The sequence below is a fragment of the Diachasmimorpha longicaudata genome, chromosome 8 (genome assembly GCF_034640455.1).
Source record: "Diachasmimorpha longicaudata isolate KC_UGA_2023 chromosome 8, iyDiaLong2, whole genome shotgun sequence".
Lineage (NCBI taxonomy): Eukaryota > Metazoa > Arthropoda > Insecta > Hymenoptera > Braconidae > Diachasmimorpha > Diachasmimorpha longicaudata.
This window is the reverse complement of record NC_087232.1, coordinates 4,814,380-4,835,167: the sequence shown is the minus strand read 5'-3', so window position 1 is coordinate 4,835,167 and position 20,788 is coordinate 4,814,380. Positions and strand designations below refer to the sequence as shown.

At 39.0% G+C, this 20,788-nt stretch overlaps 5 protein-coding genes across 7 annotated transcripts in view; 3 read left to right on the top strand and 2 right to left on the bottom strand.

The window, feature by feature from the left end:
* The first annotated feature begins 51 nt into the window (after positions 1-51).
* Positions 52-1,187, top strand: LOC135165025 (uncharacterized). The gene is made up of 3 exons (XM_064125931.1): positions 52-236; positions 303-462; positions 759-1,187. Exons 1-3 carry the CDS (start codon positions 223-225, stop codon positions 966-968), a joined length of 384 nt encoding a protein of 127 aa, XP_063982001.1. The 5' UTR covers positions 52-222; the 3' UTR covers positions 969-1,187.
* A 389-nt stretch (positions 1,188-1,576) lies between these two features.
* Positions 1,577-4,838, top strand: LOC135165012 (proliferation-associated protein 2G4). The gene is made up of 5 exons (XM_064125914.1): positions 1,577-1,737; positions 2,572-2,806; positions 3,043-3,205; positions 3,285-3,860; positions 4,234-4,838. Exons 1-5 carry the CDS (start codon positions 1,653-1,655, stop codon positions 4,336-4,338), a joined length of 1,164 nt encoding a protein of 387 aa, XP_063981984.1. The 5' UTR covers positions 1,577-1,652; the 3' UTR covers positions 4,339-4,838.
* A 177-nt stretch (positions 4,839-5,015) lies between these two features.
* Positions 5,016-6,649, bottom strand: Uba3 (Ubiquitin-like activating enzyme 3). Its single transcript, XM_064125912.1, has 2 exons — positions 5,711-6,649; positions 5,016-5,521 (listed from the first exon to the last, which is right to left on the bottom strand). The coding sequence occupies exons 1-2, from the start codon at positions 6,647-6,649 to the stop codon at positions 5,135-5,137; spliced, it is 1,326 nt and encodes a 441-aa protein (XP_063981982.1). The 3' UTR covers positions 5,016-5,134.
* On the top strand, positions 6,504-11,053 carry LOC135165004 (recQ-mediated genome instability protein 1-like). Of its 3 annotated transcripts, XM_064125893.1 has the most exons (6): positions 7,063-7,191; positions 7,362-7,528; positions 7,589-7,732; positions 8,074-8,435; positions 8,626-9,880; positions 10,112-11,053. In XM_064125893.1, the coding sequence occupies exons 2-6, from the start codon at positions 7,490-7,492 to the stop codon at positions 10,271-10,273; spliced, it is 1,962 nt and encodes a 653-aa protein (XP_063981963.1). In that variant the 5' UTR covers positions 7,063-7,191; positions 7,362-7,489; the 3' UTR covers positions 10,274-11,053. The 3 variants fall into 3 exon arrangements, with proteins under 3 accessions (XP_063981964.1, XP_063981962.1, XP_063981963.1); XM_064125894.1 differs by lacking the exons at positions 7,063-7,191; positions 7,362-7,528 and adding an exon at positions 6,504-6,628; XM_064125892.1 differs by lacking the exon at positions 7,362-7,528 and having other exon boundaries at positions 7,051-7,191.
* Positions 10,522-20,788, bottom strand: part of LOC135165005 (frizzled-4) — a 14,852-nt gene continuing 4,585 nt past the window's right edge. Inside the window, exons 5-6 of the mRNA XM_064125896.1 lie at positions 14,754-14,953; positions 10,522-12,045 (exon numbers count right to left, since the gene is read on the bottom strand). Of these exons, the coding sequence (XP_063981966.1) occupies positions 11,324-12,045; positions 14,754-14,953 (922 nt within the window). The 3' untranslated portion in view covers positions 10,522-11,323. The remainder of the gene's footprint in view (positions 12,046-14,753; positions 14,954-20,788) is intronic.

The window sequence follows — 20,788 nt, the reverse complement described above, 5'->3', positions numbered from 1 at the left end:
ATTTCCAACATTTTTTCATTAAAAGGCTGCGATAATTTCAATTCCATTTTGACTGTCTGAAGTTGGCGTCGATAAGGCTGAGGTTTATGTTCAGTGCCGATGAATTTTTCGCATTTATATAATTATTTATGTTTGTTATAAAGTATAATTAACTGTTAGTCGGGCTGCTGAAATATTTTATTTGAAACGACAGTAATTGGTGATATTAAGGAGTCATTAGTCATGGGAATTATTCGGTAAGGACGTTCTTTCTGTGAATAGTTGAGTTTGTCTCATTGGTTTATTGGTTTGCTGTCATTCAGGCTCGCTGTGAAGTCTAGTTTAGCTGGTGGATTTATTTATTACACTGCCCAGGAGGGTCTATGGTCCTCAGCTGAGGACACCATTAAATTCTACGAGAAGATCTATAATAAGATTACACCTTATGTTAAGGAGTATGTCAGTTCAGAAATCACTACTGGGGTAAGAATGGAATTCATTTTTTTAAATAAATTGACAATTTCCATTGTTTTAGGAATAGAAGACTGAACAGTTTTTTAGAAGGAACAGTAGAGTCTAATTAGAGGAGCTAATGATCCTCTCATTTGTGTCTAATAAATTATTCTATAGAAAAATATACAATTTCGATTACACTTCAACAACTTGTACTTCATAAATAAAAAATAATAGTCATGAGTCTTTTTGAAATAATTTTCTTGATGGATGTTTCACTAGTTAATAAGTGAGTCGGAATAATTATCATTAATTAATTATTTTAGATAGCAACAGTACCAAGTGCAACAACAATGATCGGTTGCTCCCGAGGGGTATGGAACAAGGGTGTGAAAATAAGCTTCGAATTCTTGTCTGAATTGCCAAGCCACATGTCAAATGGTATTGACTCACTAATGTCACTGCCAGCTATCAAAGACTCAGTCGAGAGCATAAAAGGAGGCGATCAGGCACCAGCACAGACTAAAGCCTCATGATAACATGCTCATGTACTGTAAATTATAGTTTTTTCCTGTTCCCAAAGGATTGAAAATCCATAGGATATAATCGATGGAAATTGAATGCCCAGAATCTGGATTTTTTTTTCATTGAGAATGATTCTTATGGGTTTTCGTTCACTGGTGGCACAGAGGTGAATTTGTTTATAGTGTTTGGAAATTAATAAGGTGAATAAATCATGTCTATGGAACCATTAAGGCTGTCATTGGTGTCTCATGTGATTGTTAATTATTTCCATGTTCCAGAAAAAGTTAATACTGATTGTTTTTTTGATGACAGGCTTTTCTATTTTACACGAACCGTTTTTGGAATAGTACCACTAATCTATCTGAATTTTTTCGGAAAAAAATCTAATTCGAATGAAACCAAAAAAATGCGGGTTGATAAATGAAATATCTTCATTATTGGGAATGATAGAGATGATATTGATGACAGACTAATTTATAAAATGAAAGTCACGTCTAAGTTGTCTTCTCAAATGTCCAATAGAATTTTATTCTCCAAAAAATCGCAAGGGAATTTGAAACAAAAAGTACACTCAGCGTCCGCAAGCTGGCGTAAGATCTCCCGAGGCGCGATATTCTCTCGACGGGAAAAGGAAGACACAAAATTCTGTGGATCACGTGACCGTTATACCATTTGGGTTAGTTGTGCTAGAAATCATGGCGGACAAAGACGAAAGTGAAAAGACCATCGCTGAAGACTTGGTTGTTACCAAGTATAAAATGGCTGGAGAGCTCGTAAACCGTAAGAACATGAAATACAAAATTTTCAGGATTATTTTCGTACCAAAATTGTCTGATTATCCTGCATGAGGGTTAGATTGAAGAGATAGTTTGTACACGGCCATATGGAATGTGGCCCGCCAATGCCGGTCAACCATGTGGGCTGGCGTTCCAAAATTTTCACTTCATCAACTAGCTCCGCAAACCCTTCCCTAATCCCTCCACCCTTCATAATTCTTTTGTTCTCCGTCATAAAAATACTCGCCAATTTAACTATTTATTTCATCGCGTGGTTGACTCCTTCCTGATATATTTTTCCATTGTCTCAGGCGTTTACGACTGTTATAGAAAACAACTCATTTTTTAGTGCGCTATCGCGTACATTCGAGAGATGGAGATAGTAAAATCGTATTTTTTTACAAATTTCAGTGTTGCCTGACTATAAAATTGCCAAATATTGAACAAAATATACTCAGTTCAATTTTTCTTTTACCTAATTGTTTCTAGGAGTTTTCCCTCATTTCCATATAAACCTAAATCCCTTTCATACATTAAACAATTTCAATGGAGCCTTTCATCCTCAAAGTCATTCTGATTTTCAAGTTGTTTAATGAAATTTCATATCAATTATATTTTAGAGTTTAAATAGATGTGGTTTTAAACGTCATGAACGTCATGAACAATTTCTTTTCAATGTCTCACAATGCAAATAAAATTAGTTCCACTCACTTGGATTTTGAGTTTTTTAATAATAATTTTCAGAAATGTGCTTACATTCTTTGGACAGTCTAAAATAACGTCCTCTGACATTGTTTGAAACAATTGATCTTGATCCTTTTAATTGGTAATTCTGTAGAGGCCCTCAAACAAGTCCTGGAGAAATGTGTGGCGGGTGCCTCCGTGAGAGAAACATGTGAGTTTGGTGACAAACTGTTGCTGGAGGCGACCAGTAAAGTCTTCAAGAAAGAGAAAGAGTTGAAGAAAGGTATTGCGTTCCCCACGTGCATATCTGTCAACAACTGCATTTGCCACTTCTCACCAATCGCTAGTGAGCCCGATCTCATTCTGAAGGAAGACGACATGGTTAAAGTGTAAGTTAACGCATTCTAACGAATTCGGGGAATAGTTCTTCCCTTCGTCTTTTAATTAGCAGGCTAAAGTGCAGTCATACCAAAGTAATCAGTCAATACGAATCGATATACTTTGATTCGTAAAGATATCGATATCTGTTCGTAGGAGATTTAAATAAATAAATAAATTGTTTTATCGTTTTACTACTGAATTGAACCTTTGTAATGAAAGTACTTATGATATTTTTTGGCTTTAGTGATCTTGGGGCACACATAGACGGTTTTATCGCTGTTGTGGCACACACGATTGTTATCGGTTCCTCAGCGGATAAAAAAGTCACTGGGAGAAAGGCCGATGTTGCTCTTGCTGCTCATTTTGCCTCGCAGGCGGCTCTCAGGCTATTAAAACCAGGGACTGAGGTATGAAGAATTTTGTTACCCTAAAAATTGCCATTGAATTGTATTCTAAACACTTCATATAATTATCATTACGTTGCAGACATACTCCATAACCAGTACAGTTGAAAAAATCTGTGGTGCCTACAAGTGCAAGCCAATCGAGGGAATGTTATCCCATCAATTGAAGCAATTCAAAATCGACGGTGAGAAAACAATTATTCAGAATCCAAGCGATGCACAGAAGAGGGAGCACGAGAAGTATACCCTGGAGACTCATGAGGTATATGCTATGGACGTGCTGGTGAGCACTGGTGAAGGAGTTGGACGCGAACAGGACACTCGTGTCACCATATACAAAAAAACTGAAGAAGCCTATCAGTTGAAGCTTAAGACATCTCGTATGTTCTACTGTGAAGTTACTCACAAGCATGGCCTAATGCCCTTCAATTTACGCACCTTCGAAGATGAGAAAAAAGCCAAAATGGCGGTTGTTGAGTGTGTTAATCACAGACTCATTGAGCCATTCCAAGTGCTTTATGAAAAACCTAGCGAACATGTGGCACAGTTTAAATTTACAGTATTGTTGATGCCTAATGGACCACATAAAATCACTGGTTTACCATTTGAAATTGACTCATTCCAGTCAGATTGCGTTGTAGACGATCAAGAGTTGAAGGTAATTTTTCAAAATAATTAATACAAACGGTTTAATTTTTCGAAATAATTTTTTTCCTGGTGTTTACTCGACATTGGTTTGAAAATTATAATTTTCGAAACATCTTCGCATTAATACAGATTCTAAGGGCCGTCTTCCAAAGGTTACATGACCACCTTGAAAATCGGTCTTTTTCAATGTAATAAAATTAGATAGACAATGAATGCACTAGCAGAACAGTCAATCAGGTCAAACAAAGTTGGATAATTGACCAGTTTGTGGTGAATATTCTAAAACATAAGACATTAAAGACTCTGTTATAATATTTGCGCCAGAAAAAAAATCCGTCTCTCAGATTGTCGAATATTCACTAAAGACTAAAAATTATTTTCAGACTCTTCTGAGCTCCTCAGCAAACCCTAAGTCCGCAAAGAAGAAGAAAAAGAAGGCCGAGAAAGCTCTGGGAGAAGTAGCAATGGAGGTAGATGCCAAGGCTTAACAGGATGATTTTTTTTTTATCAATCGAATGTACACACCCCATGACTTCATCGTGCACTCTTCCTCCTCCAGCTGATAAATATGAAGTGAATCATGAGTAAAATCCGATGATCAATGTGGAGTGCGATGCTTTCTCGTAGAATCCGTCACGCAAATATGAGGAACAATTCCCTGTGGCAGCAACAGAAACTGTTTCACTGCCACTATAAAAATTACGTTGGTAATAATAAAGAAAATAATTATCAAAATTTTAATCTTCATTTTTCTTATTAAAATATGTGGGAACTTATCACGAGTGTTGCATTCTCTCACATCACGTGGACTATTTCTTAATGTTCTTTTTATTTTTTTTACTGCATTTCAGTAATCTATTGTTGATTCAACGATTTAAAAAATAATCTCTGTTAATTATAATATGATTAATGAATTTCATAATCAAGTGGATATGAACGATGAGTTGGAGAGCTGAATAATAAAGAAGTGTTCTGACAACAAACAACATTTCCACGAGTCATTTTCTGGGTGAAACTAACACTTGCTTATTTTTTGTTCCCTCTTTGAATTTTTCATAACACAATGTAATCAAATCGTCGGAAATCATTTTGAAAAATGTAAAAATTTAACGGATTGTCGACAGTGGGAGTATTGATTTATAAAGATGATAAAAAAAAAATCATATTTACAATGTGCAAAATGTGTTATTCGTTTATAAAACCCTTCAAATTATCATCGAATAATTAACTTAGGCTTAATGACTTGAACCAAAATTTACAGATTTTTTCTTCACACTTTGTCTTCTATTCAGCCATCTCTACGTCAGTATTCTGGAATTTTAATTTCAGAGTCACTGTGTTTGGTGTCGTTACGTCAGCAACGTTGATCTCGACGCCATCAGATAGTTCTAGTTCTCGTAGAGTTTTCGTCAAGTTGGGACGAGTTCTTTCCTCGATGCTCTGAACTGTCTGCATGTACAGTGTTCTGTTCTTTCCCTCGACGTTGACGACAATTCCTGGATTTTTCATCTGGAGATCGGGTTTCTCACACAAGAGATCTATGAGTTCTTTGAGTTTTACGTTGCTGTCACGAATTAGTATTTCTCGAGGGACTTCACTGCATGCTAGACAGTCTATCTTTTTTTCTGCTTCATATGTGTATGTGTAAATGCCATCCAAGTTATTCAGTACCTGAAATAATTATTAGTAACGTACAAAAATAAATTAGACTGGTTTGATTTATGAATTGATTTTTTTCGAGTTGTTTTTGATAATTGAATCCCTTTAGGTGCCTTCAGAGCGTAATAAATTGACTTCAAGAAGTGGAAAAATTCAATAGTCTTTCGAACACTCAAAGAATCAAAAAGATCTATTCCTCACCATGTAATTATTCAAAGAAGCACTGCAGCTAGTAGCCAATTTAAAAACCTCGGTAGCGCAGGTGGCAGCAATGGTTGCGTTAGTTGATGCCACAGCTGGAATAATATTCTTGACAACCCCCTGGACGAGCCTGTAAGACAGTCCCCTGATGCCAAATTGTATCGCTCTCTCCTGTGACTTCTCATAGATCCAATTGATATGCTGAGGGTCATCACCATCGATAGCGGCATCGAAGGGATTCTCCTTGGGCCACTGGATGACTTTAACATACTCGATACAGTGCTCAGGGAGTCTAGGGGTGTTGGCAATGGTACAGAGTGGATAAGTGACTTGTGGGGGGTATAAGTCAAGCGTGCACTCGATGCAAGCTGTCAACCCTGGAAGAATCACCCTGGCATTCCCTTTAAAACCTTCTGTTCCCCCATCTACCATGGGAATCACAGATGATTGATCTAGCTCGCCATCCTCGTAATTCAACAGTGATATCAACATTCCATTTATCCATCTCCTGGCTATTATGGAGTCCAGACCACAAACGACGATGTGAAACTGGCGATAAAACTGCTCGTCCTTGGCCTGAATCATGCAGCAGTGGGGGACAACCTGACATCCTGGAATTCTCGAGTTTATGAAGCTGGCAGCTACCTCAGCCTTCGAGGAACCCAAGTCCTTGTGTCTGAAGAGGAACTGACGATTAAGGTTAGATAACTCGATCGTGTCCATATCAATCACGTGAATCCGACGAAAACCCATGAGGGCGAGGTTCTTGAGGAGTTCACAGCCTAGACCACCAGCTCCAATCACCAGGACCTTGCAGTTCTCCATGAGAAATTGGAGGGTGTCTGGGGAGGGCTCGAAATCGGGCCGGCAAAAGGGCCCTGATCGCTCCAGGACCTTTCGAAGGTGCCCCCATCGTCGGTGAGTGTGATCAGATCCCATTGTTCTTTTATTAGTGAATTATTATGTTTTGCAGTGATAGTTTGAGATTAGAAGTCTTTTCACGAATGAAAATCTAACCTCAATAGGGGCTCGGAGCTGAAGAATTCTCGGAGCTGTGTATTGCACTTTTCAGGTGATGAGAACCAAAAGGTCCTCCTGAAGGTGGAAATAATTGTCAGGATTCCATGCAGAATCCTTCGGACTTCATTGCGAAAATTAAGAGAAGTGAATCCTATTATAAAAAAAACATGGACTAGAAACTGTCATGGAGGTGCACGGACGATGCATTTTCATGTGAATCTCATGAAAGTCAGTCCCAAAGTAATCAGACAGTTGAGTTTTGTTGTCAAAGTATTGATCAGATGCCTCCGGTGAATTGTGATTTTTCACTGACTGATTGGCTCAAACATATTGATATATGAATAACCACAATGGAGGAGTGTGTGGAGAGGATGAAGAGACAACTGTGCAGTAAATTTTACCACATGAACGACACATGGCTCAATGATTGTCTGGATTACTACCTGACGGAGAATCCAAATGTAGGTTATGTTCATGTAAACATTGAAATTATAATCATCTAGTTGACCTCTTGCACCGGCAAAAGTTTATTAAAATATTTTTAATTTATCCCTGGCAAGAGAGAATTTCATTTTTGCCCAAAAGGAAGGATGTAAATGGGTAACTAGAATTCGTGAAGAAAAAGTTTTAGTCGGCGAAGTCTCGAGATGGGGAGAGAGTTTCGTTCCTTGTCAAGAGTTTTCAAGAACTTCTAAAGCAGTAAAACGACAAGTCATTTCTGACTTGATCAGTTTTTTATGAAGATTTCGTGGTCTAGAGATGATAGCAAAATATTTATTAGAACCTTCTTTGTGGAGAGTTGAGTACCATAATCGATGCAGATGAATAACGAAGGTGACAATTCAATATGTTATTTAGGCAACTGATGATGAGATACTGACGTTTGCGACAGCTCAATGGCAACTGAGCGATTTACGGGAGATCAGCAACAGAAAGGGATGTTTGCCAAGCAACCTTGTTGAACAAAAATCCACCACCTTGACTGGCAAATACATTCTCCAGGTAAAATTTCCTCCCACAATCAATATATTAATAAAGACTGAAATGAGCCGAAAAATAACAGTGACAAGATTTTCACTCAATTTTTCACGAAGAAAATAATTTTTTAGCAAGGTTTTTCTCTCTCAAAAGTTCAAAATTTCGACTGTTTCAAGCAGAAGGTTTCCGAGATTACCGATCTACATTTTGTAACCAAATCCTATGGCACTATCACACTTTAAAGATGAAACAAAATATTTATAGCAGAAGATTGAGTCCTGACCACTTGGAGATGTATTTAACATCATCTCGAATCGTTTTACACAGTTTTTTATTGTCTCGAATTAAGTAGAAAATATTTTCAGGTGGAGAAAGGTTATGACATATCCACCCCAAAATACAAACAACTAGAAGCTATGCGAAAGGTGGCGAACGAAAATATAGCAGTGACAGATGCAGAGCAGACACAAGCCTGGGAAATAAAGAGCAAAAGAATGATGCAGTTGTTTCTGACTGATGGCATTCAGGATGTGTCAGCGATCGAGTATCAGCCCATCAGGTTCCTCAAGGACATCATCCTTCCAGGCTTGAAAATCATGATAAAGGGACCCGTTATCTGTAGGAGAGGGGTCATTCTGATGGATGAATCGAATATAATGGAGATCGGGGGTGAAGTTGAGCATTTGCTGATTACCAATGCCACGGAAAATATTTTTGCACGAACCTTGTGAGTTAATTCTGCTTAACTGTATAGACTAAAGAGGGAAAATGAGATCCGGTAGTTCTGTAGGGTAACCTTTTGACGGAATGTTCTTGTATTCGTCTGAATCCACTTTCACTTCTCGTAAAGTTCGTTCCAGTGGTCTTTTGTGTCAAATAATAGGGCCGTAATTCCTAATGTTTTAAAATCCTCTCAGGAACATGCCGGAGAATCCAGACCCCTACAATGACACAAAACAGAAGACAGACGAGGTAGCAGCCCTATTTGATGATGATTTCAACGACGACTTGGGCGAAATAATCGAAATGGAATCAGAAAATTTTAGCAATCGATTGCCACCAGCCAATCCCCAGGGCTCAAAGTCCCGAAAATTGAATTCCTCCCTAAATTCCACCAACACAGCCAAGAATGTGACGAGACCAGTGACTAGATCTGAACCATCAACTCTCCCCGTCTATTTCCAAGCTGAACCAGAAACAGGAATGGAGGACATCGACTTCCCTGACGACGATGACATCTTCGACATGATTGACGAGAACGAGCTCGAGAGCATCTCCAAACAATCAGAAACTGGACGGCAGATGAAAGACGATCCTAATCCTGTGAAATCTTTAAATCGTGGAATATCAGAAGTAACAAATATTCGTGCCAATAGAAACGATGATTCAATTGTCCTTTCTGAGGAAGAGCCAGAAGAAATGGGGTCATCACCTGTTGAAGATCCTCCAAAAAATGCCAAAAAATTCAAACCAAGTGAACAGATTGATGAGAATCTGGAGGATATTGGAAGTTTAGATTGGGATGATTTCGAATTAGAAGTTGATACTTTGAAAGTAATTCAAACACCAGCGATTCCGCCTAAAAATCCTTCCCCCGTGAAATCAAGTTCTGTATCAGCACCTTTCAAGACATCTGAAACGTTTTCTGGGGTTAACAAAGGGATGAAGCCTTTACAAGTGACGAAAACGAGTGCTCAGAGTTCCTCAGGAAGGTCAGGATCTCCTTCAACGTTGAAAATGAAATCAACTGCTCAGATGAAGCCCCTGAACTCGACTCCACCAGGTTCAAAACTCCTCAACAATAAAAAAAACACAAAGCCCGTCGAGAACAGGAGAGGAATTATGGATTATTTTAGAAAGACTGAGCAACCAAGTCCCAAGACCGTTGAACGTCCAAAACTCTGTGATTTCATTTGTGAAATAAAACGATTGTCCTTGACTCAAGGGTCGGTTTGCAAGAAAATCTGGGGAAGGACAAAGTATCTTGGGAAACTGGGGAAGGGTGCGATGGGCTGGATGCTTGAAGGATCGTTGACTGATGGCACTGACAGCCTAGATGTTGAGTTTTCGTCTAGTGTTTTGGAGAAGGAACTTGGCTTCACTGTCACTGAATTCGCTGTCCAGAAGAAACAGAGGAAGAATAATCCTGAGGTGGAGGAAAGATTGAGACAGGTAAGATAATTATTCAAACTTATTCATAAGCAGAGATTATAGGGGAGGTCGCTGACGCTTATGGAGTAAATAAAAATTATCACTTTGAAAATTTTAATTTTCAATCAGTCAAAGGTCTCGAATAGAGATGATAAGTCCCAAACGACTCTGGATTTTAAAAAACAGATTTAGCAATGAAATAATGTACTAAATTGAAGGAAATTTATTTGATGCAATTTATTATGTTATTAGGCATTTAGAGCTGCAGACGCAAGACTGAAAAATATGGACGCCCTCGTCGAAATCGAACTCTCCCTAGACAACAAAAAGCCAAAAGTCATATCTATCACAGACTTGAGTGATGCAGAAAGAAAAACCATCACTGAGTGTAAAAAACGTTTGGGATATTCGTGAATCTGACTCGTATGTGGTGTGAATGCACTCATTGTATTCAACACGAAGAAGTTTCTCCCTCCAGTTCACTGATCCCCTCTGAACGCCCTAATATATTAGTAAACTAAAGAGAGCCTCGTGTATTCAGCGTTGATCACTATCTCCTTGCATTATTCATCTCCACGAATTTATTAATTCATCAGTGCGAATGAAATTATCAATTAAATCTCATTCAACTCAACTCAATTGTAAATGTAATAATCGTGATAGTCATGTAAATAACCAGTTTAATGATTGATAATTTTATAAAATTGTTCATTAAATCGTTATGATACAGAAGTCTTTATAATCGGTGAATGATTTTAAATCATAAATGTGTATTTAATTATTATTGTCTACAGTAAATGAGATTTGTATCACAAAGACGTTCTCCTCTGGAACTGCCTGGAAGTAGTTATTAATTACAGTAATAGCTAAATTAATTTCTCGGCAGTTTTCAAGTACTTACAGAACTATAATTACTCCTATCAGTTATGGTCTCTCACAAAGAACAAAATTTACGGAATTCAACAGAAAAAAAAACATAAAAGAACAATTTCACTCCTTGAGCCATCAAAAACAAAATATTTTGCACCATAAATCTTTTTTTTGTCTCGGTGATAAAATAGGTATGTACATCCTCGAATAACTTAAATAATTAAGTAGATGTAAAGGCAGTCAGCATTTGATGTAGTTAATGATCATGAAGGGCGTCTTAATCATTATTTACAACTTCATAAACCTGATGTGTGACATCAAAAAGGGTTTTCCTTTTCTTAGAATAAATAATCGATATTCTGTAGATGCGACCTCACACGTATGGATAACTCATATTCATGTGCCTATAAATTCACTTTTTAAGCGATTGCCTCGTATATTGAGACAATGTTTTAATTAACAAAAAGCTCAACAGGCTAATCCGTAGACGTTTTTGAAGCTTTGAATTAAGCACCACCAGATCCAAATCGCGTCATTAGATCCCGAGATATCGCTGATTCATCATTACGACTCCTCCATACGTGTAGCATCGAGTCAGACTTGAGTTTCGCTGCCACTGTGATATTTTCTGTGCTTCCTGTACTTCTTATGCCCTCTGTGAGGCATTCCCCCGACGCTGACTGCATGCTGGTGAAGAAGATGATGCTGGGGAGGTGCCAGATGACTCAAATGATGTATCTGATGATTAGTGGAACTTGTTGATGTTGGGCTGTAGCAATGCATAACAGGTACAGCATGGGGATGGCATTTGTGGGGTGGTTGCTTCCAGGGTGGCATTTTCCGCCAAATACTGAGAAGACTTGGCCACCAGATCCAGGCAGCAGCTGCTGCTCCACCGCTCAACGAAATAATAATCTTGAGAATGAAATATTGTAGTTGTGGTCGAGATGGCATTCGAGGTGTAGTGGAGGGCTCTGGTGCCCTCAGCCACGAGTCACGTCCCCACCATTCGTACAGAATTACAGTCGTCGTGCACATCATCACGATTGCATAGATGCACGAAAATATTCCAAGTCGGGTGAGGAGTAACTTCTGCCTGCGGTGGATCTCCGCTGGTGATTTTGCCTCTCGTTGTCTCATCAGGGGATTCGTGTGGACCGCTGAGGAGGGCGGGGGGCTCGCCGGGGGATGAGGAAGGAGGAGGCTAGCCATTCCTGAGAGGAGGAATGCTGAACCGATTGATAGATAGAGGATCTGAGGGGTTAGCACCAGGAGGAGGAGGGAGCGGGTATTTTGTTGACCAACGAAACAGCTTCCTGAAACATTTTATTTGCATTTTAATTTTTGCTTCGACTCAAAAAATCAGAAAATTCAATTTTTAGCCTGGGGTAAAATGGAAGTGCGATGATTAGACTGGTTGATTTGATAAGTCATCAACCTGAGAATTCACTGAACGTTCCAGATTTATTTTCTTCTATTCCTACAAAAATGAGGATGAGACGATTCCTCTTTGTGGATTACATGAATTATGTAATAGTTTTTACTGAGTATTTCTCCCTCTGAGGAGAACAGAGAGAGTGAAAATACTTCGATATACGTAAATGCCATTTATACAGCTACAGAAAATTGATTAATTAATTAAATACTATTCATGAATTTATCAAACTTATTTGACAAAAAAGAGTGATGGAAAAAACTTCAGTTTAAGTTTGTCACGGAGGATATGACTTCGTAGGTGGTCTCGGGAAATGTTTTACACGAGTCAAAAAATTGTATGGGAATCCGAGAGGACAAATGTATCCTGGGGGGAGGGAGTGCACACATTGAGTCTTTAATTTTTTTCATTCGGTTTTGGTTGAAGGAAGCACATGTTTCTCGAAAAAAATTGAGAAGTGGAGGGTTCAGATTCAGGGAATATCACGTTTAAGATTATTAAAACTATTTTTGTCCTTTTAATGACAATTTAAGAAATTGACAAATGTTCCACGATGTTTTTTCACAATTTCTTTCACACGTGTTATTGAATTCCGTAAAAAACTTGAAAACTCTATTGAAAATTAGAAAATGAGATAAACCATAAATTACTCATGATAGAAAGAAATAGTATACAGTTTAGCCCCGGTGATACATATTGCCGAGTTACTAGCAAAAATACCGGTACTGTATTCAAGCAAAATCAATTTTCTACTCTTTTTAAGTTTTCCAGAAATAATTATCAAAAGGAAAAAAATTAAAAATCAGTTAATCTCGTGTAAACATTTTGATAATTAATATTTCACGAAATTGACCGTGCAACAGGTGACGAAACGCCCCTCCGGAATGTTCTGATGGACTCGTTAATTCCGGAGCCGCGAGCGTCGAATCTCCGGATAAAAGAAAAAGGAATTTGCACGATAAAAATATAACCGAGAGAAGGGACGGACGCGTGGCTGTCTCGGTTGATTAGACGGTAGCCAAGTGTTTGTTGAGGGAAAAGAGTGCGAGAATTTCACAATCCGGTTTCCGGGGCGCGGTATGTCATTCTCATTTCTTTTCTCCAATGGTCGCGCATTCCATCAGGGGATAAAAATTCCTCAACCTGACCTGCGACAAAGTGGATACAATGTCTGAGAAGCTCATGATTAAATCCAAGTACTTTGGCTATTTTTCCCAATGAAAGGATTTTTCTAATTTTCTCTTGAACTTTACTTTTGACGAATCATTTGTTAAAATTATTAGCATGAATACAATTAGTTTAAAATCGTTACAAATATTATTGTTCAAATTAAGTATTTATAAACGACGCGTTAAAAAAATAATTCATCTATCATAAACCTAATGTATAAGAGATATTCTTAACAAGATCAGCATACGCGAAATAAATCATCAGACGTAAATGAATTTTCTCGGGTCAAAATTGGCCGACAATTTTCGTCTCAGGGAAAATAAAAATGGCTATCTCTCCAGCATAAATTGGCTCGCGGTAATCTCCCACGAAGAATCTCGTTCACGAGTGACTGCTCAGTTCTCAAGCCTGAATAAAGGCCCCAGCAAAACTACACGTGTATGTTCTTGGCGATATCTCCACAGAGTCATCTAAATTGCTCTTTTATTTTATTCTTTTACTCTCAATGCCCCTCTCGAGATTCTCCAGCATCTTCGGTGTACAATGAGGCTCGCCCCAGTGTTTGCTACTTTGAACCTGCCTTAGCTATTATTCGCAATGCCGTGCAGCCGACTACTGGGGGAACAACATTCAATGCAAATTTCAACCGAGAGATACTCTGCAACATGTCACTGGGGCTTTCTACCGTGCCCAGGAGCTTGTTCATCTTGCATTGTTCGTATTGTTTCGAGGAAAACATTCCTGACTTACGATTATTTTGATACAAGGATTACAATAGAATAATCCAACATTTTTTAGATAAATGTTCTTCCATTCTTCCTTTCTCTTGTTTCTTTCGTGAAGTGGTGGTACGCGGCAAGTGCATTTTGCGAAGCCTCAGTGTTCGATAAATAAAACATAAATGAAAAGCAATATTTTTTGTGGAACAAATTATGAGCTACAAAAGAGATCTTTTCAAAAATTTCTATTTGCCTTGAATTTTCTGTTTCCTGAGACCTATAAATTATAACAGCAAAAATTTAAAAACAGTTTAATGAAAACCATTTCCATTAATTAATCGAAAAATAAAAATTTATCTTGTTAACAAAACCCAAAAAATACAAATACTAATGATGAAATGTAAAAAATCTCCTGCGAATCCCCCCGATAATCACCCGAACGACTGGAATTCCACCCGATATAGCCTTCTGCGAATCATCAGTAGCTGTTAAACACGTGGATAACAATTATCACTAACACCCGATACCAGCTACCAGTTGCTCTGCAGATGTTATTATCTAATCTCCACGTCCGGTGACATATCAGGTCAATCGAAGGTATCAGATGCATCCAGAGAGAGTGTGACACTTTCATGAGATAACGAGCCCCTCATTCAACGCCATTTACTACGACAAACCCGATAATGTTAAAACCAATTACCTGTTAGTTCATCAGCATCAACATCCCGAGTGACGAGTACAGCGATGGTGTGAGCAGCTGGTAATCCCCAAGCAACAACAGCTCCCACGGTTGAGAAGCCCTGTTGGAGACCAAAGCCTTCCTCTTTAAGTGCAGCAGTGGCTGAGGAACGAATCCACCGACGAGCTGCTATGCACCACCAGGTGCAGAGTACCACCCACCTAGAATGAAAAATATTGACATAATTTTGTGGTCATTGTGTCTCGAAATCTTATGTCTCCCAATAATTTATTACATTTCCACACAATTTTCATAGATAGCTTTTCAGATTCTTCTGGGCCTCTGGTCTCCAGAGGGAGTTCCTACGCTTTAATATTAAAAAATCACATCTAAAATCACTTATATTCCTCTTGGAGATATTTTTGACATCAACCCGAACAATCGATCCATTCTAAACTCGGATTGTTTATGACCTAAACACCCCAACACGTGGAGAACCTCAAGACAAACTTGTCTTTGGGACATACCTTTCACCCTGGAGGAACCAAGGGCGAGGGACACTTTGAACGGTCTCTGGAAAAAGCACATTGGATCATCAACATGGCTAGAACTATATCGAGTCCTTGACTAGGAAGTAAATGATAAAAACTGAATAAAGATCTAGGTGTGAAACTAAAATGAGGAAGATAATTATTTACAATATTCCCGTTTGAAATAAATTCCAGTCCTCTCGACCCTCATGACCCTCGAGACAATTTTCACAGGCTATCCCGACTAAACATCATCTCCTAAAACCCGGCCAACCAAATCAGTCATGCCTAATCGACTCCGACATGCCTGAAAACCCGTTCCACATGACCAACAGTATCGAAATTATCAATAACAAGCGTGAGAATCACTGCTCCCCATGAATGATGCTCATCCTGGCGTGATTTTCTCCTGGTGGGGAGGAATTTCACTGTTCATACGTTGTTCATGTAGAAGTGTGCACGCGCCTCTCGGCCAACACCTCGTCCTGAATAAAACGAGACCTCCTCGTTTATTTCTCCAACCATATCCCTTCGTCGGCCACACTCCGTTCCCTGTAGAAGCGAGAAAGAGAGAAGACTTGGGAATCAGCCGGGGGATAAAACGCGAGCCAACAAACCTAACAGATCTAACCAGTTGCCTGGCCCCTTCCTCCGTCTCGTGCAGTTCAGCCCAACAGGTTGCGTCCTCTTCGTACCTCTCCCTTTAATCCCTTCTCGACTAATTAATCACGCAGCTCGACGAGGATGGAGAGTGAACGGGTCAAACGAGGAGGCAAACACGCCTCAACATGAAAAAAAAAAATATTCCGTACCTCGTCGAGCCAAAATTACAGCTTCAATTTTTTCCACAATTCCCCTCGAAAATTTATTCTCGTTTAATCCACTATTTATTTGTTTACTCAAATGATCGTGAACGTGATTAACAAGTTCCTCGAAAACTGGTTTCTGGCGTTTTTTTTTTCTCTCCCCCTCGTTCTTCTGGGATTTGGAGTCGACACTCGAAGAAAAAAAAACCCAAACGGTGAATGATTAAACGATCTGTTAAGGGTTTAAAGCGATTTGTTGAGTTTCTTTGGAACTCGTCAGTGATGTGCATTTTACTTAGTGAATGAATACATTCTGCGTTTTATCATACTGAGTTAACGAGTCTTCAGAGTTGTAAGAACAAACTGCAGTCGGGGTGTTCGAAAAAAATACCGATTCATCATTAATGATTCGTATGAATTCCAACGTTAATGAATGCTCCATTGAATGTATTCTGGAATTGAAAATAGACTTGTTATTCCTGTCGGATTTGAATCTTGATAGATCCCAAATGCAGATCATCTGCAGTTGAATCTTCCTAGAGGGAGAGAAATCTTGTGCAGAAATTGTTAAATTCTACAAAAACCGGAAATCAAATAAAGATTCAGTCGAATCGCACAATCGTTCTTCGTCGAAATATTAATTTTCTCAAACAGCTAAAAAACCTTCGTGACAGTCATTCCCTGCTGTCCAAATAACTAGAACAAATCGTTCTCTGGGCCCCCCAACATGTTCAGAAGCTCTCAAGACTGAAAAATCAAACGAACTACCGAGGCCTGGGCAAACACATCCCCAAGAAATTCTCCTATCTCTCGAACTCCCTCAGACAAGTGTAAACTCAGGAGTGCCTGGTTACCAGGAGCATACGCTCGTTCACGCCTTCTGGAATTTCATCTCAACAGCTTCCCTGTCACTCTTGCATTAACATACTCCAGCCACCATCTCTCGTAGTTCGTAAAAAAATCGTTAAAAACTCTGTAACTAATTTTTTACATTGAACAACTATTCAAACCGAAACAAGAAGACGAAGAATTCATGGAAAAATCATAATAATATCAATTAATTTTCTTCTCTCGATTGAACTCAATCATCACCACTAGCTAATTATTTCGATCAAACTCCACAACGATCTGAGAGACGTTTCGAGCTCGTCAACGAGCTCGTTATAAACCTGTAATTTATAATTACATTTAAAAGTAATTGGCACTTTATATACGTGATGGGTATGTGCGTGTCTGATATAATAAACAAGAGGTCGAAGTACCAGCATATACCTGTACATGCAACACACGCATCCGCACATCATTCGACTTCGAGTTGGCTTCCATGTACATGCAGAACCAGTATATACCATGATTGCAGGTTTGCCCAAGTTTATATATACAAGGAGGCGAGGAATAAATCGCCCCCTCGTAATTATTTGCGGTAATCATCAACTTGTTTGCTTATGCGCACCTATCACATGACGAAAAATGATAGGTTTCTTGGAGTGACCCACTTCGATGAAGAGTTTAATCATTCCTACAATGACATTATGACCCCGAAAAACCCCGGGTGTTTTCACAAGTTGATTCTATTTTCAACTGTTACATCAACATCTGCAAATTCTCGAGAATAAGCAAATCTAGAGCTAGAGCTATTCCTGTTAAAAGATTTCGTTCCTACAATCCCATTCGACTTTTGCATTGCGAATTGTTTTCTGCGTTTAGCACATTGATGGGAAGACTTATTTATTCCAAACGAAATTCGTTAATAGTCAACGAATGGTGAACGTCCAGTCAGCCAAGGTTTATTAAATATCAATGGTAATCCCAGTATATTATTTACTAAGTGACGATTTGTTATTCTCCTCAGGAGCCATTCTTTGTGATCCCCGAAATTCTCATTTTTCAACTTCAGCCGATGTGAAAAAGACGTTCCGAAACTCCGGGAAGATTCAACGATCTGATTAATCAGGCGAATACGAAACGACGTTAAAATTTCATGTTTGAGTATCCACGCATGGAATCTGGTACCCCATCTTATAATGGGTTCGAGGGAGCTCTCCTGAGGTCCCCGGACGAAGGCAGAAGGTAGATAGGGAATGGAGCTGGAGCCAATCCCGTTCGTAAGCCTTCCCTCCGGGGTATATAATCAACGAGATGAGATGAGAAGGGTACCTAGTCGACTTTGTGTTTATGTTTGTTTTGTTAGTTAGCGAGTCGTCACGCTTTCAACTTCCCGAGCCCTCAGTCTCAGCTTCCCCTCATATTTTCTAGTTGAAGCTTTCATATTTATAAATCACTCGGTTGCAATGGTGGAGGAGAGCAATCATCGTTGAAACAAGATGCTGAAGGATTTCTCAGACGATTTTTATTCATTCGCTGAATTACTCGGGAAGCAGGTGGGCATTGACATGTTTGTGGAATAATAATTGAGTCCTGTTGTATTTTTGCAGTGATATGTTATGCCAGAGTTGACGGACTAGACATCTCAATGGATCCAAAGAGCCCTTATGCCATCTGGACTTCTTCGAAAGCCCAAATCCCTTCATTTCCGTTTTGTTTTTCTCGATATGAACATTCATATGATTTACGATTGAATACATAAGCATTCGCGTGAGTTATACCTAGGGGATCATGAAAATTTGATTAACAAGAATCTCAAATGGTAATTGGTAGTCAGCCTCTGGGAGTTTAAAAATTGAAAAATTGTCTTACATGCTCTCCCTCCTCTCCAACATGATGGATCGGTTATTCTCCCTCTTCTCCATTCTCCACTCTATCCCACTCATTTTTTCACTTCTTATTTTCCCTTCAACTTATATTTTATTTATTTTTGTTCCTCTGAGTCTCTCTACCCGAGAAACCTGATGCTGGCGAATAAGAAAGAAAGGGAAACGTAAAACTGGCTGACTACTTACCTACAGAAACGAGCGAAGGGGCCCAGGGGCCAGACTCTTATTCTCTCGCACTGTTATTCCATTGGCGTAGAGTTGAGCTTGTCGAGTAACAATGTGGATAAAAAATGTTGAAGGAAGATATTAAAAGAGTCCAGAGATTCTTCATGGTTGTATCATTATTTTTTTCATCGTCATTCCATTCTCAATATTTTGTCACCAATTTGATGATAAAATGATTCCACATCTCCAGTTTTTACAATTCCATTTTTTATTTCATTCGTCCCAAGTTTGTCTGATGATTGCAAACTGTCTTAGGACGTTAACCAAACAAGGCATGCCTCAGCAGCATGACGAACAACTTTCTCAACACGTCCATAAAGGTACTTCTCAATGTTTACCCTACTTTTTGCCCCAAATGGCGTGAGAGAATCTCCAACAAATTGTGAGGGAAAAAAAGTATCGAATGAGTGGTGTGTTATTGATATACAAAAAGTCAATAATGCTTGTCAGGAATCACTCAACGACCCAGTAGATAGACTACAACGACATGTCCACCTTAATGAAAGTTGAATTTCATTAAATGTCAGTTGATATGCAAAAATCATGAATTTGTACGAACGCATGGAACGCGCAACAATGGGAGATTATTAATTAAAAATTAGTCGTTATTGGTCAGATAATGTTTAATTAGCCGAGTGTGAAGAGGGGAGCCGTCGTCCTCCATTGGCCGAGATGGCCCTCAAGATTGGGCCAGGTCAGGCCGAATAAATCTATCCCCTTGTATTCAAAACTTTCGAGTTGACCCACTAATTATCCATTAATGCCCCACACTTTGAAAGTTTGAGACTAGATAACTGGAAATGATTAATATAATTTCCCTGCTCCGTAAACCAGTCAAGATTCTCCAAGCAAATCCTATCACCCTATTTCTTAATATTTCGCGAACCCGTGAGCATACGCCAATGCCCCGGGACCGATGTTTCGTCCGTGCAGTTGGTCCTTAAAAGCAATACCCAAGAGAAACAAGGCAGAATAAAGAAGAGAGACGGTAAAACGCATATACACCGTAGTGCACTGCCATAATTTACATCGAAGGAGCCGATAAACATCGCGCCCCGCGGACATGGAGCCACGAAGCCGGGACTCCTCCACGAAGCCCTTTAGCACTCCCATGCATTGTCCTGTTCCCTTCTCTTTGCATCATCGCTCTTCTCCTTTGTTTTCATTTTTTATTATTTTTCCACCTCCCTTGTTGCGTCCTCGCTAAACTACCTCGTGATCTCGTTTCAGTCTTTTTCATACTTGCTCCCGAATTTTCAAAGCCCATCTTTGCAATTTCGATGGTTTTTTTTTTTTTTTTGAGGGAGGGCTCTTTATTTTTTCGGATCGTATGGCTTACAGCGATGTTGAGTATAAAGCACGTAGATTTTCAACGCCTCTTTCATAAACTGCAGAATGAGTTCCAATCAAAATAATCTTCGTCATCATCACTTCATGAAGATGAGCTTGTTAAGAGAAAGGGTTATACTCTCGGCTGGAGGGGTCCAATTCCATCAATTTTCTCATCTACCCTTGACAATGTTTGGCCAATTATTTTTTGAAGACACCTGCCATTGTCAGCGAGGTGATAACTTTTGTAATGCATGAGAATCAACCGTAAAACAAGACCAATTTGGAAACAAAGAGATGACATGAGTGAATCTCCATCTGGATTATTTTTGTAGCTCTTTTCTTGTCAACAGCAAAAATTTAACAATATATTTCCCTGTCTTAAATGGGCTTGGATGTACTTTAAGTTTTTATGAGAAACTTCTTGATGCCCTTGATTTTCTCTTCCATAA

Coding starts and splice junctions, on each gene's coding strand:
- LOC135165025 (XM_064125931.1), top strand. Junction 463..758: donor GTTCAGAAATCACTACTGGG/GTAAGAATGGAA, acceptor TAATTATTTTAG/ATAGCAACAGTACCAAGTGC.
- LOC135165012 (XM_064125914.1), top strand. CDS start 1,653: ATGGCGGACAAAGACGAAAGTGAAAAGACCATCGCTGAAGACTTGGTT. Junction 1,738..2,571: donor GGCTGGAGAGCTCGTAAACC/GTAAGAACATGA, acceptor GTAATTCTGTAG/AGGCCCTCAAACAAGTCCTG. Junction 3,206..3,284: donor TATTAAAACCAGGGACTGAG/GTATGAAGAATT, acceptor ATTACGTTGCAG/ACATACTCCATAACCAGTAC.
- LOC135165004 (XM_064125892.1), top strand. CDS start 7,081: ATGGAGGAGTGTGTGGAGAGGATGAAGAGACAACTGTGCAGTAAATTT. Junction 8,436..8,625: donor AATATTTTTGCACGAACCTT/GTGAGTTAATTC, acceptor AAATCCTCTCAG/GAACATGCCGGAGAATCCAG. Junction 9,881..10,111: donor TGGAGGAAAGATTGAGACAG/GTAAGATAATTA, acceptor TTATGTTATTAG/GCATTTAGAGCTGCAGACGC.
- Uba3 (XM_064125912.1), bottom strand. CDS start 6,649: ATGGGATCTGATCACACTCACCGACGATGGGGGCACCTTCGAAAGGTC. Junction 5,522..5,710: donor CTTCTTTGAATAATTACATG/GTGAGGAATAGA, acceptor TAATTATTTCAG/GTACTGAATAACTTGGATGG.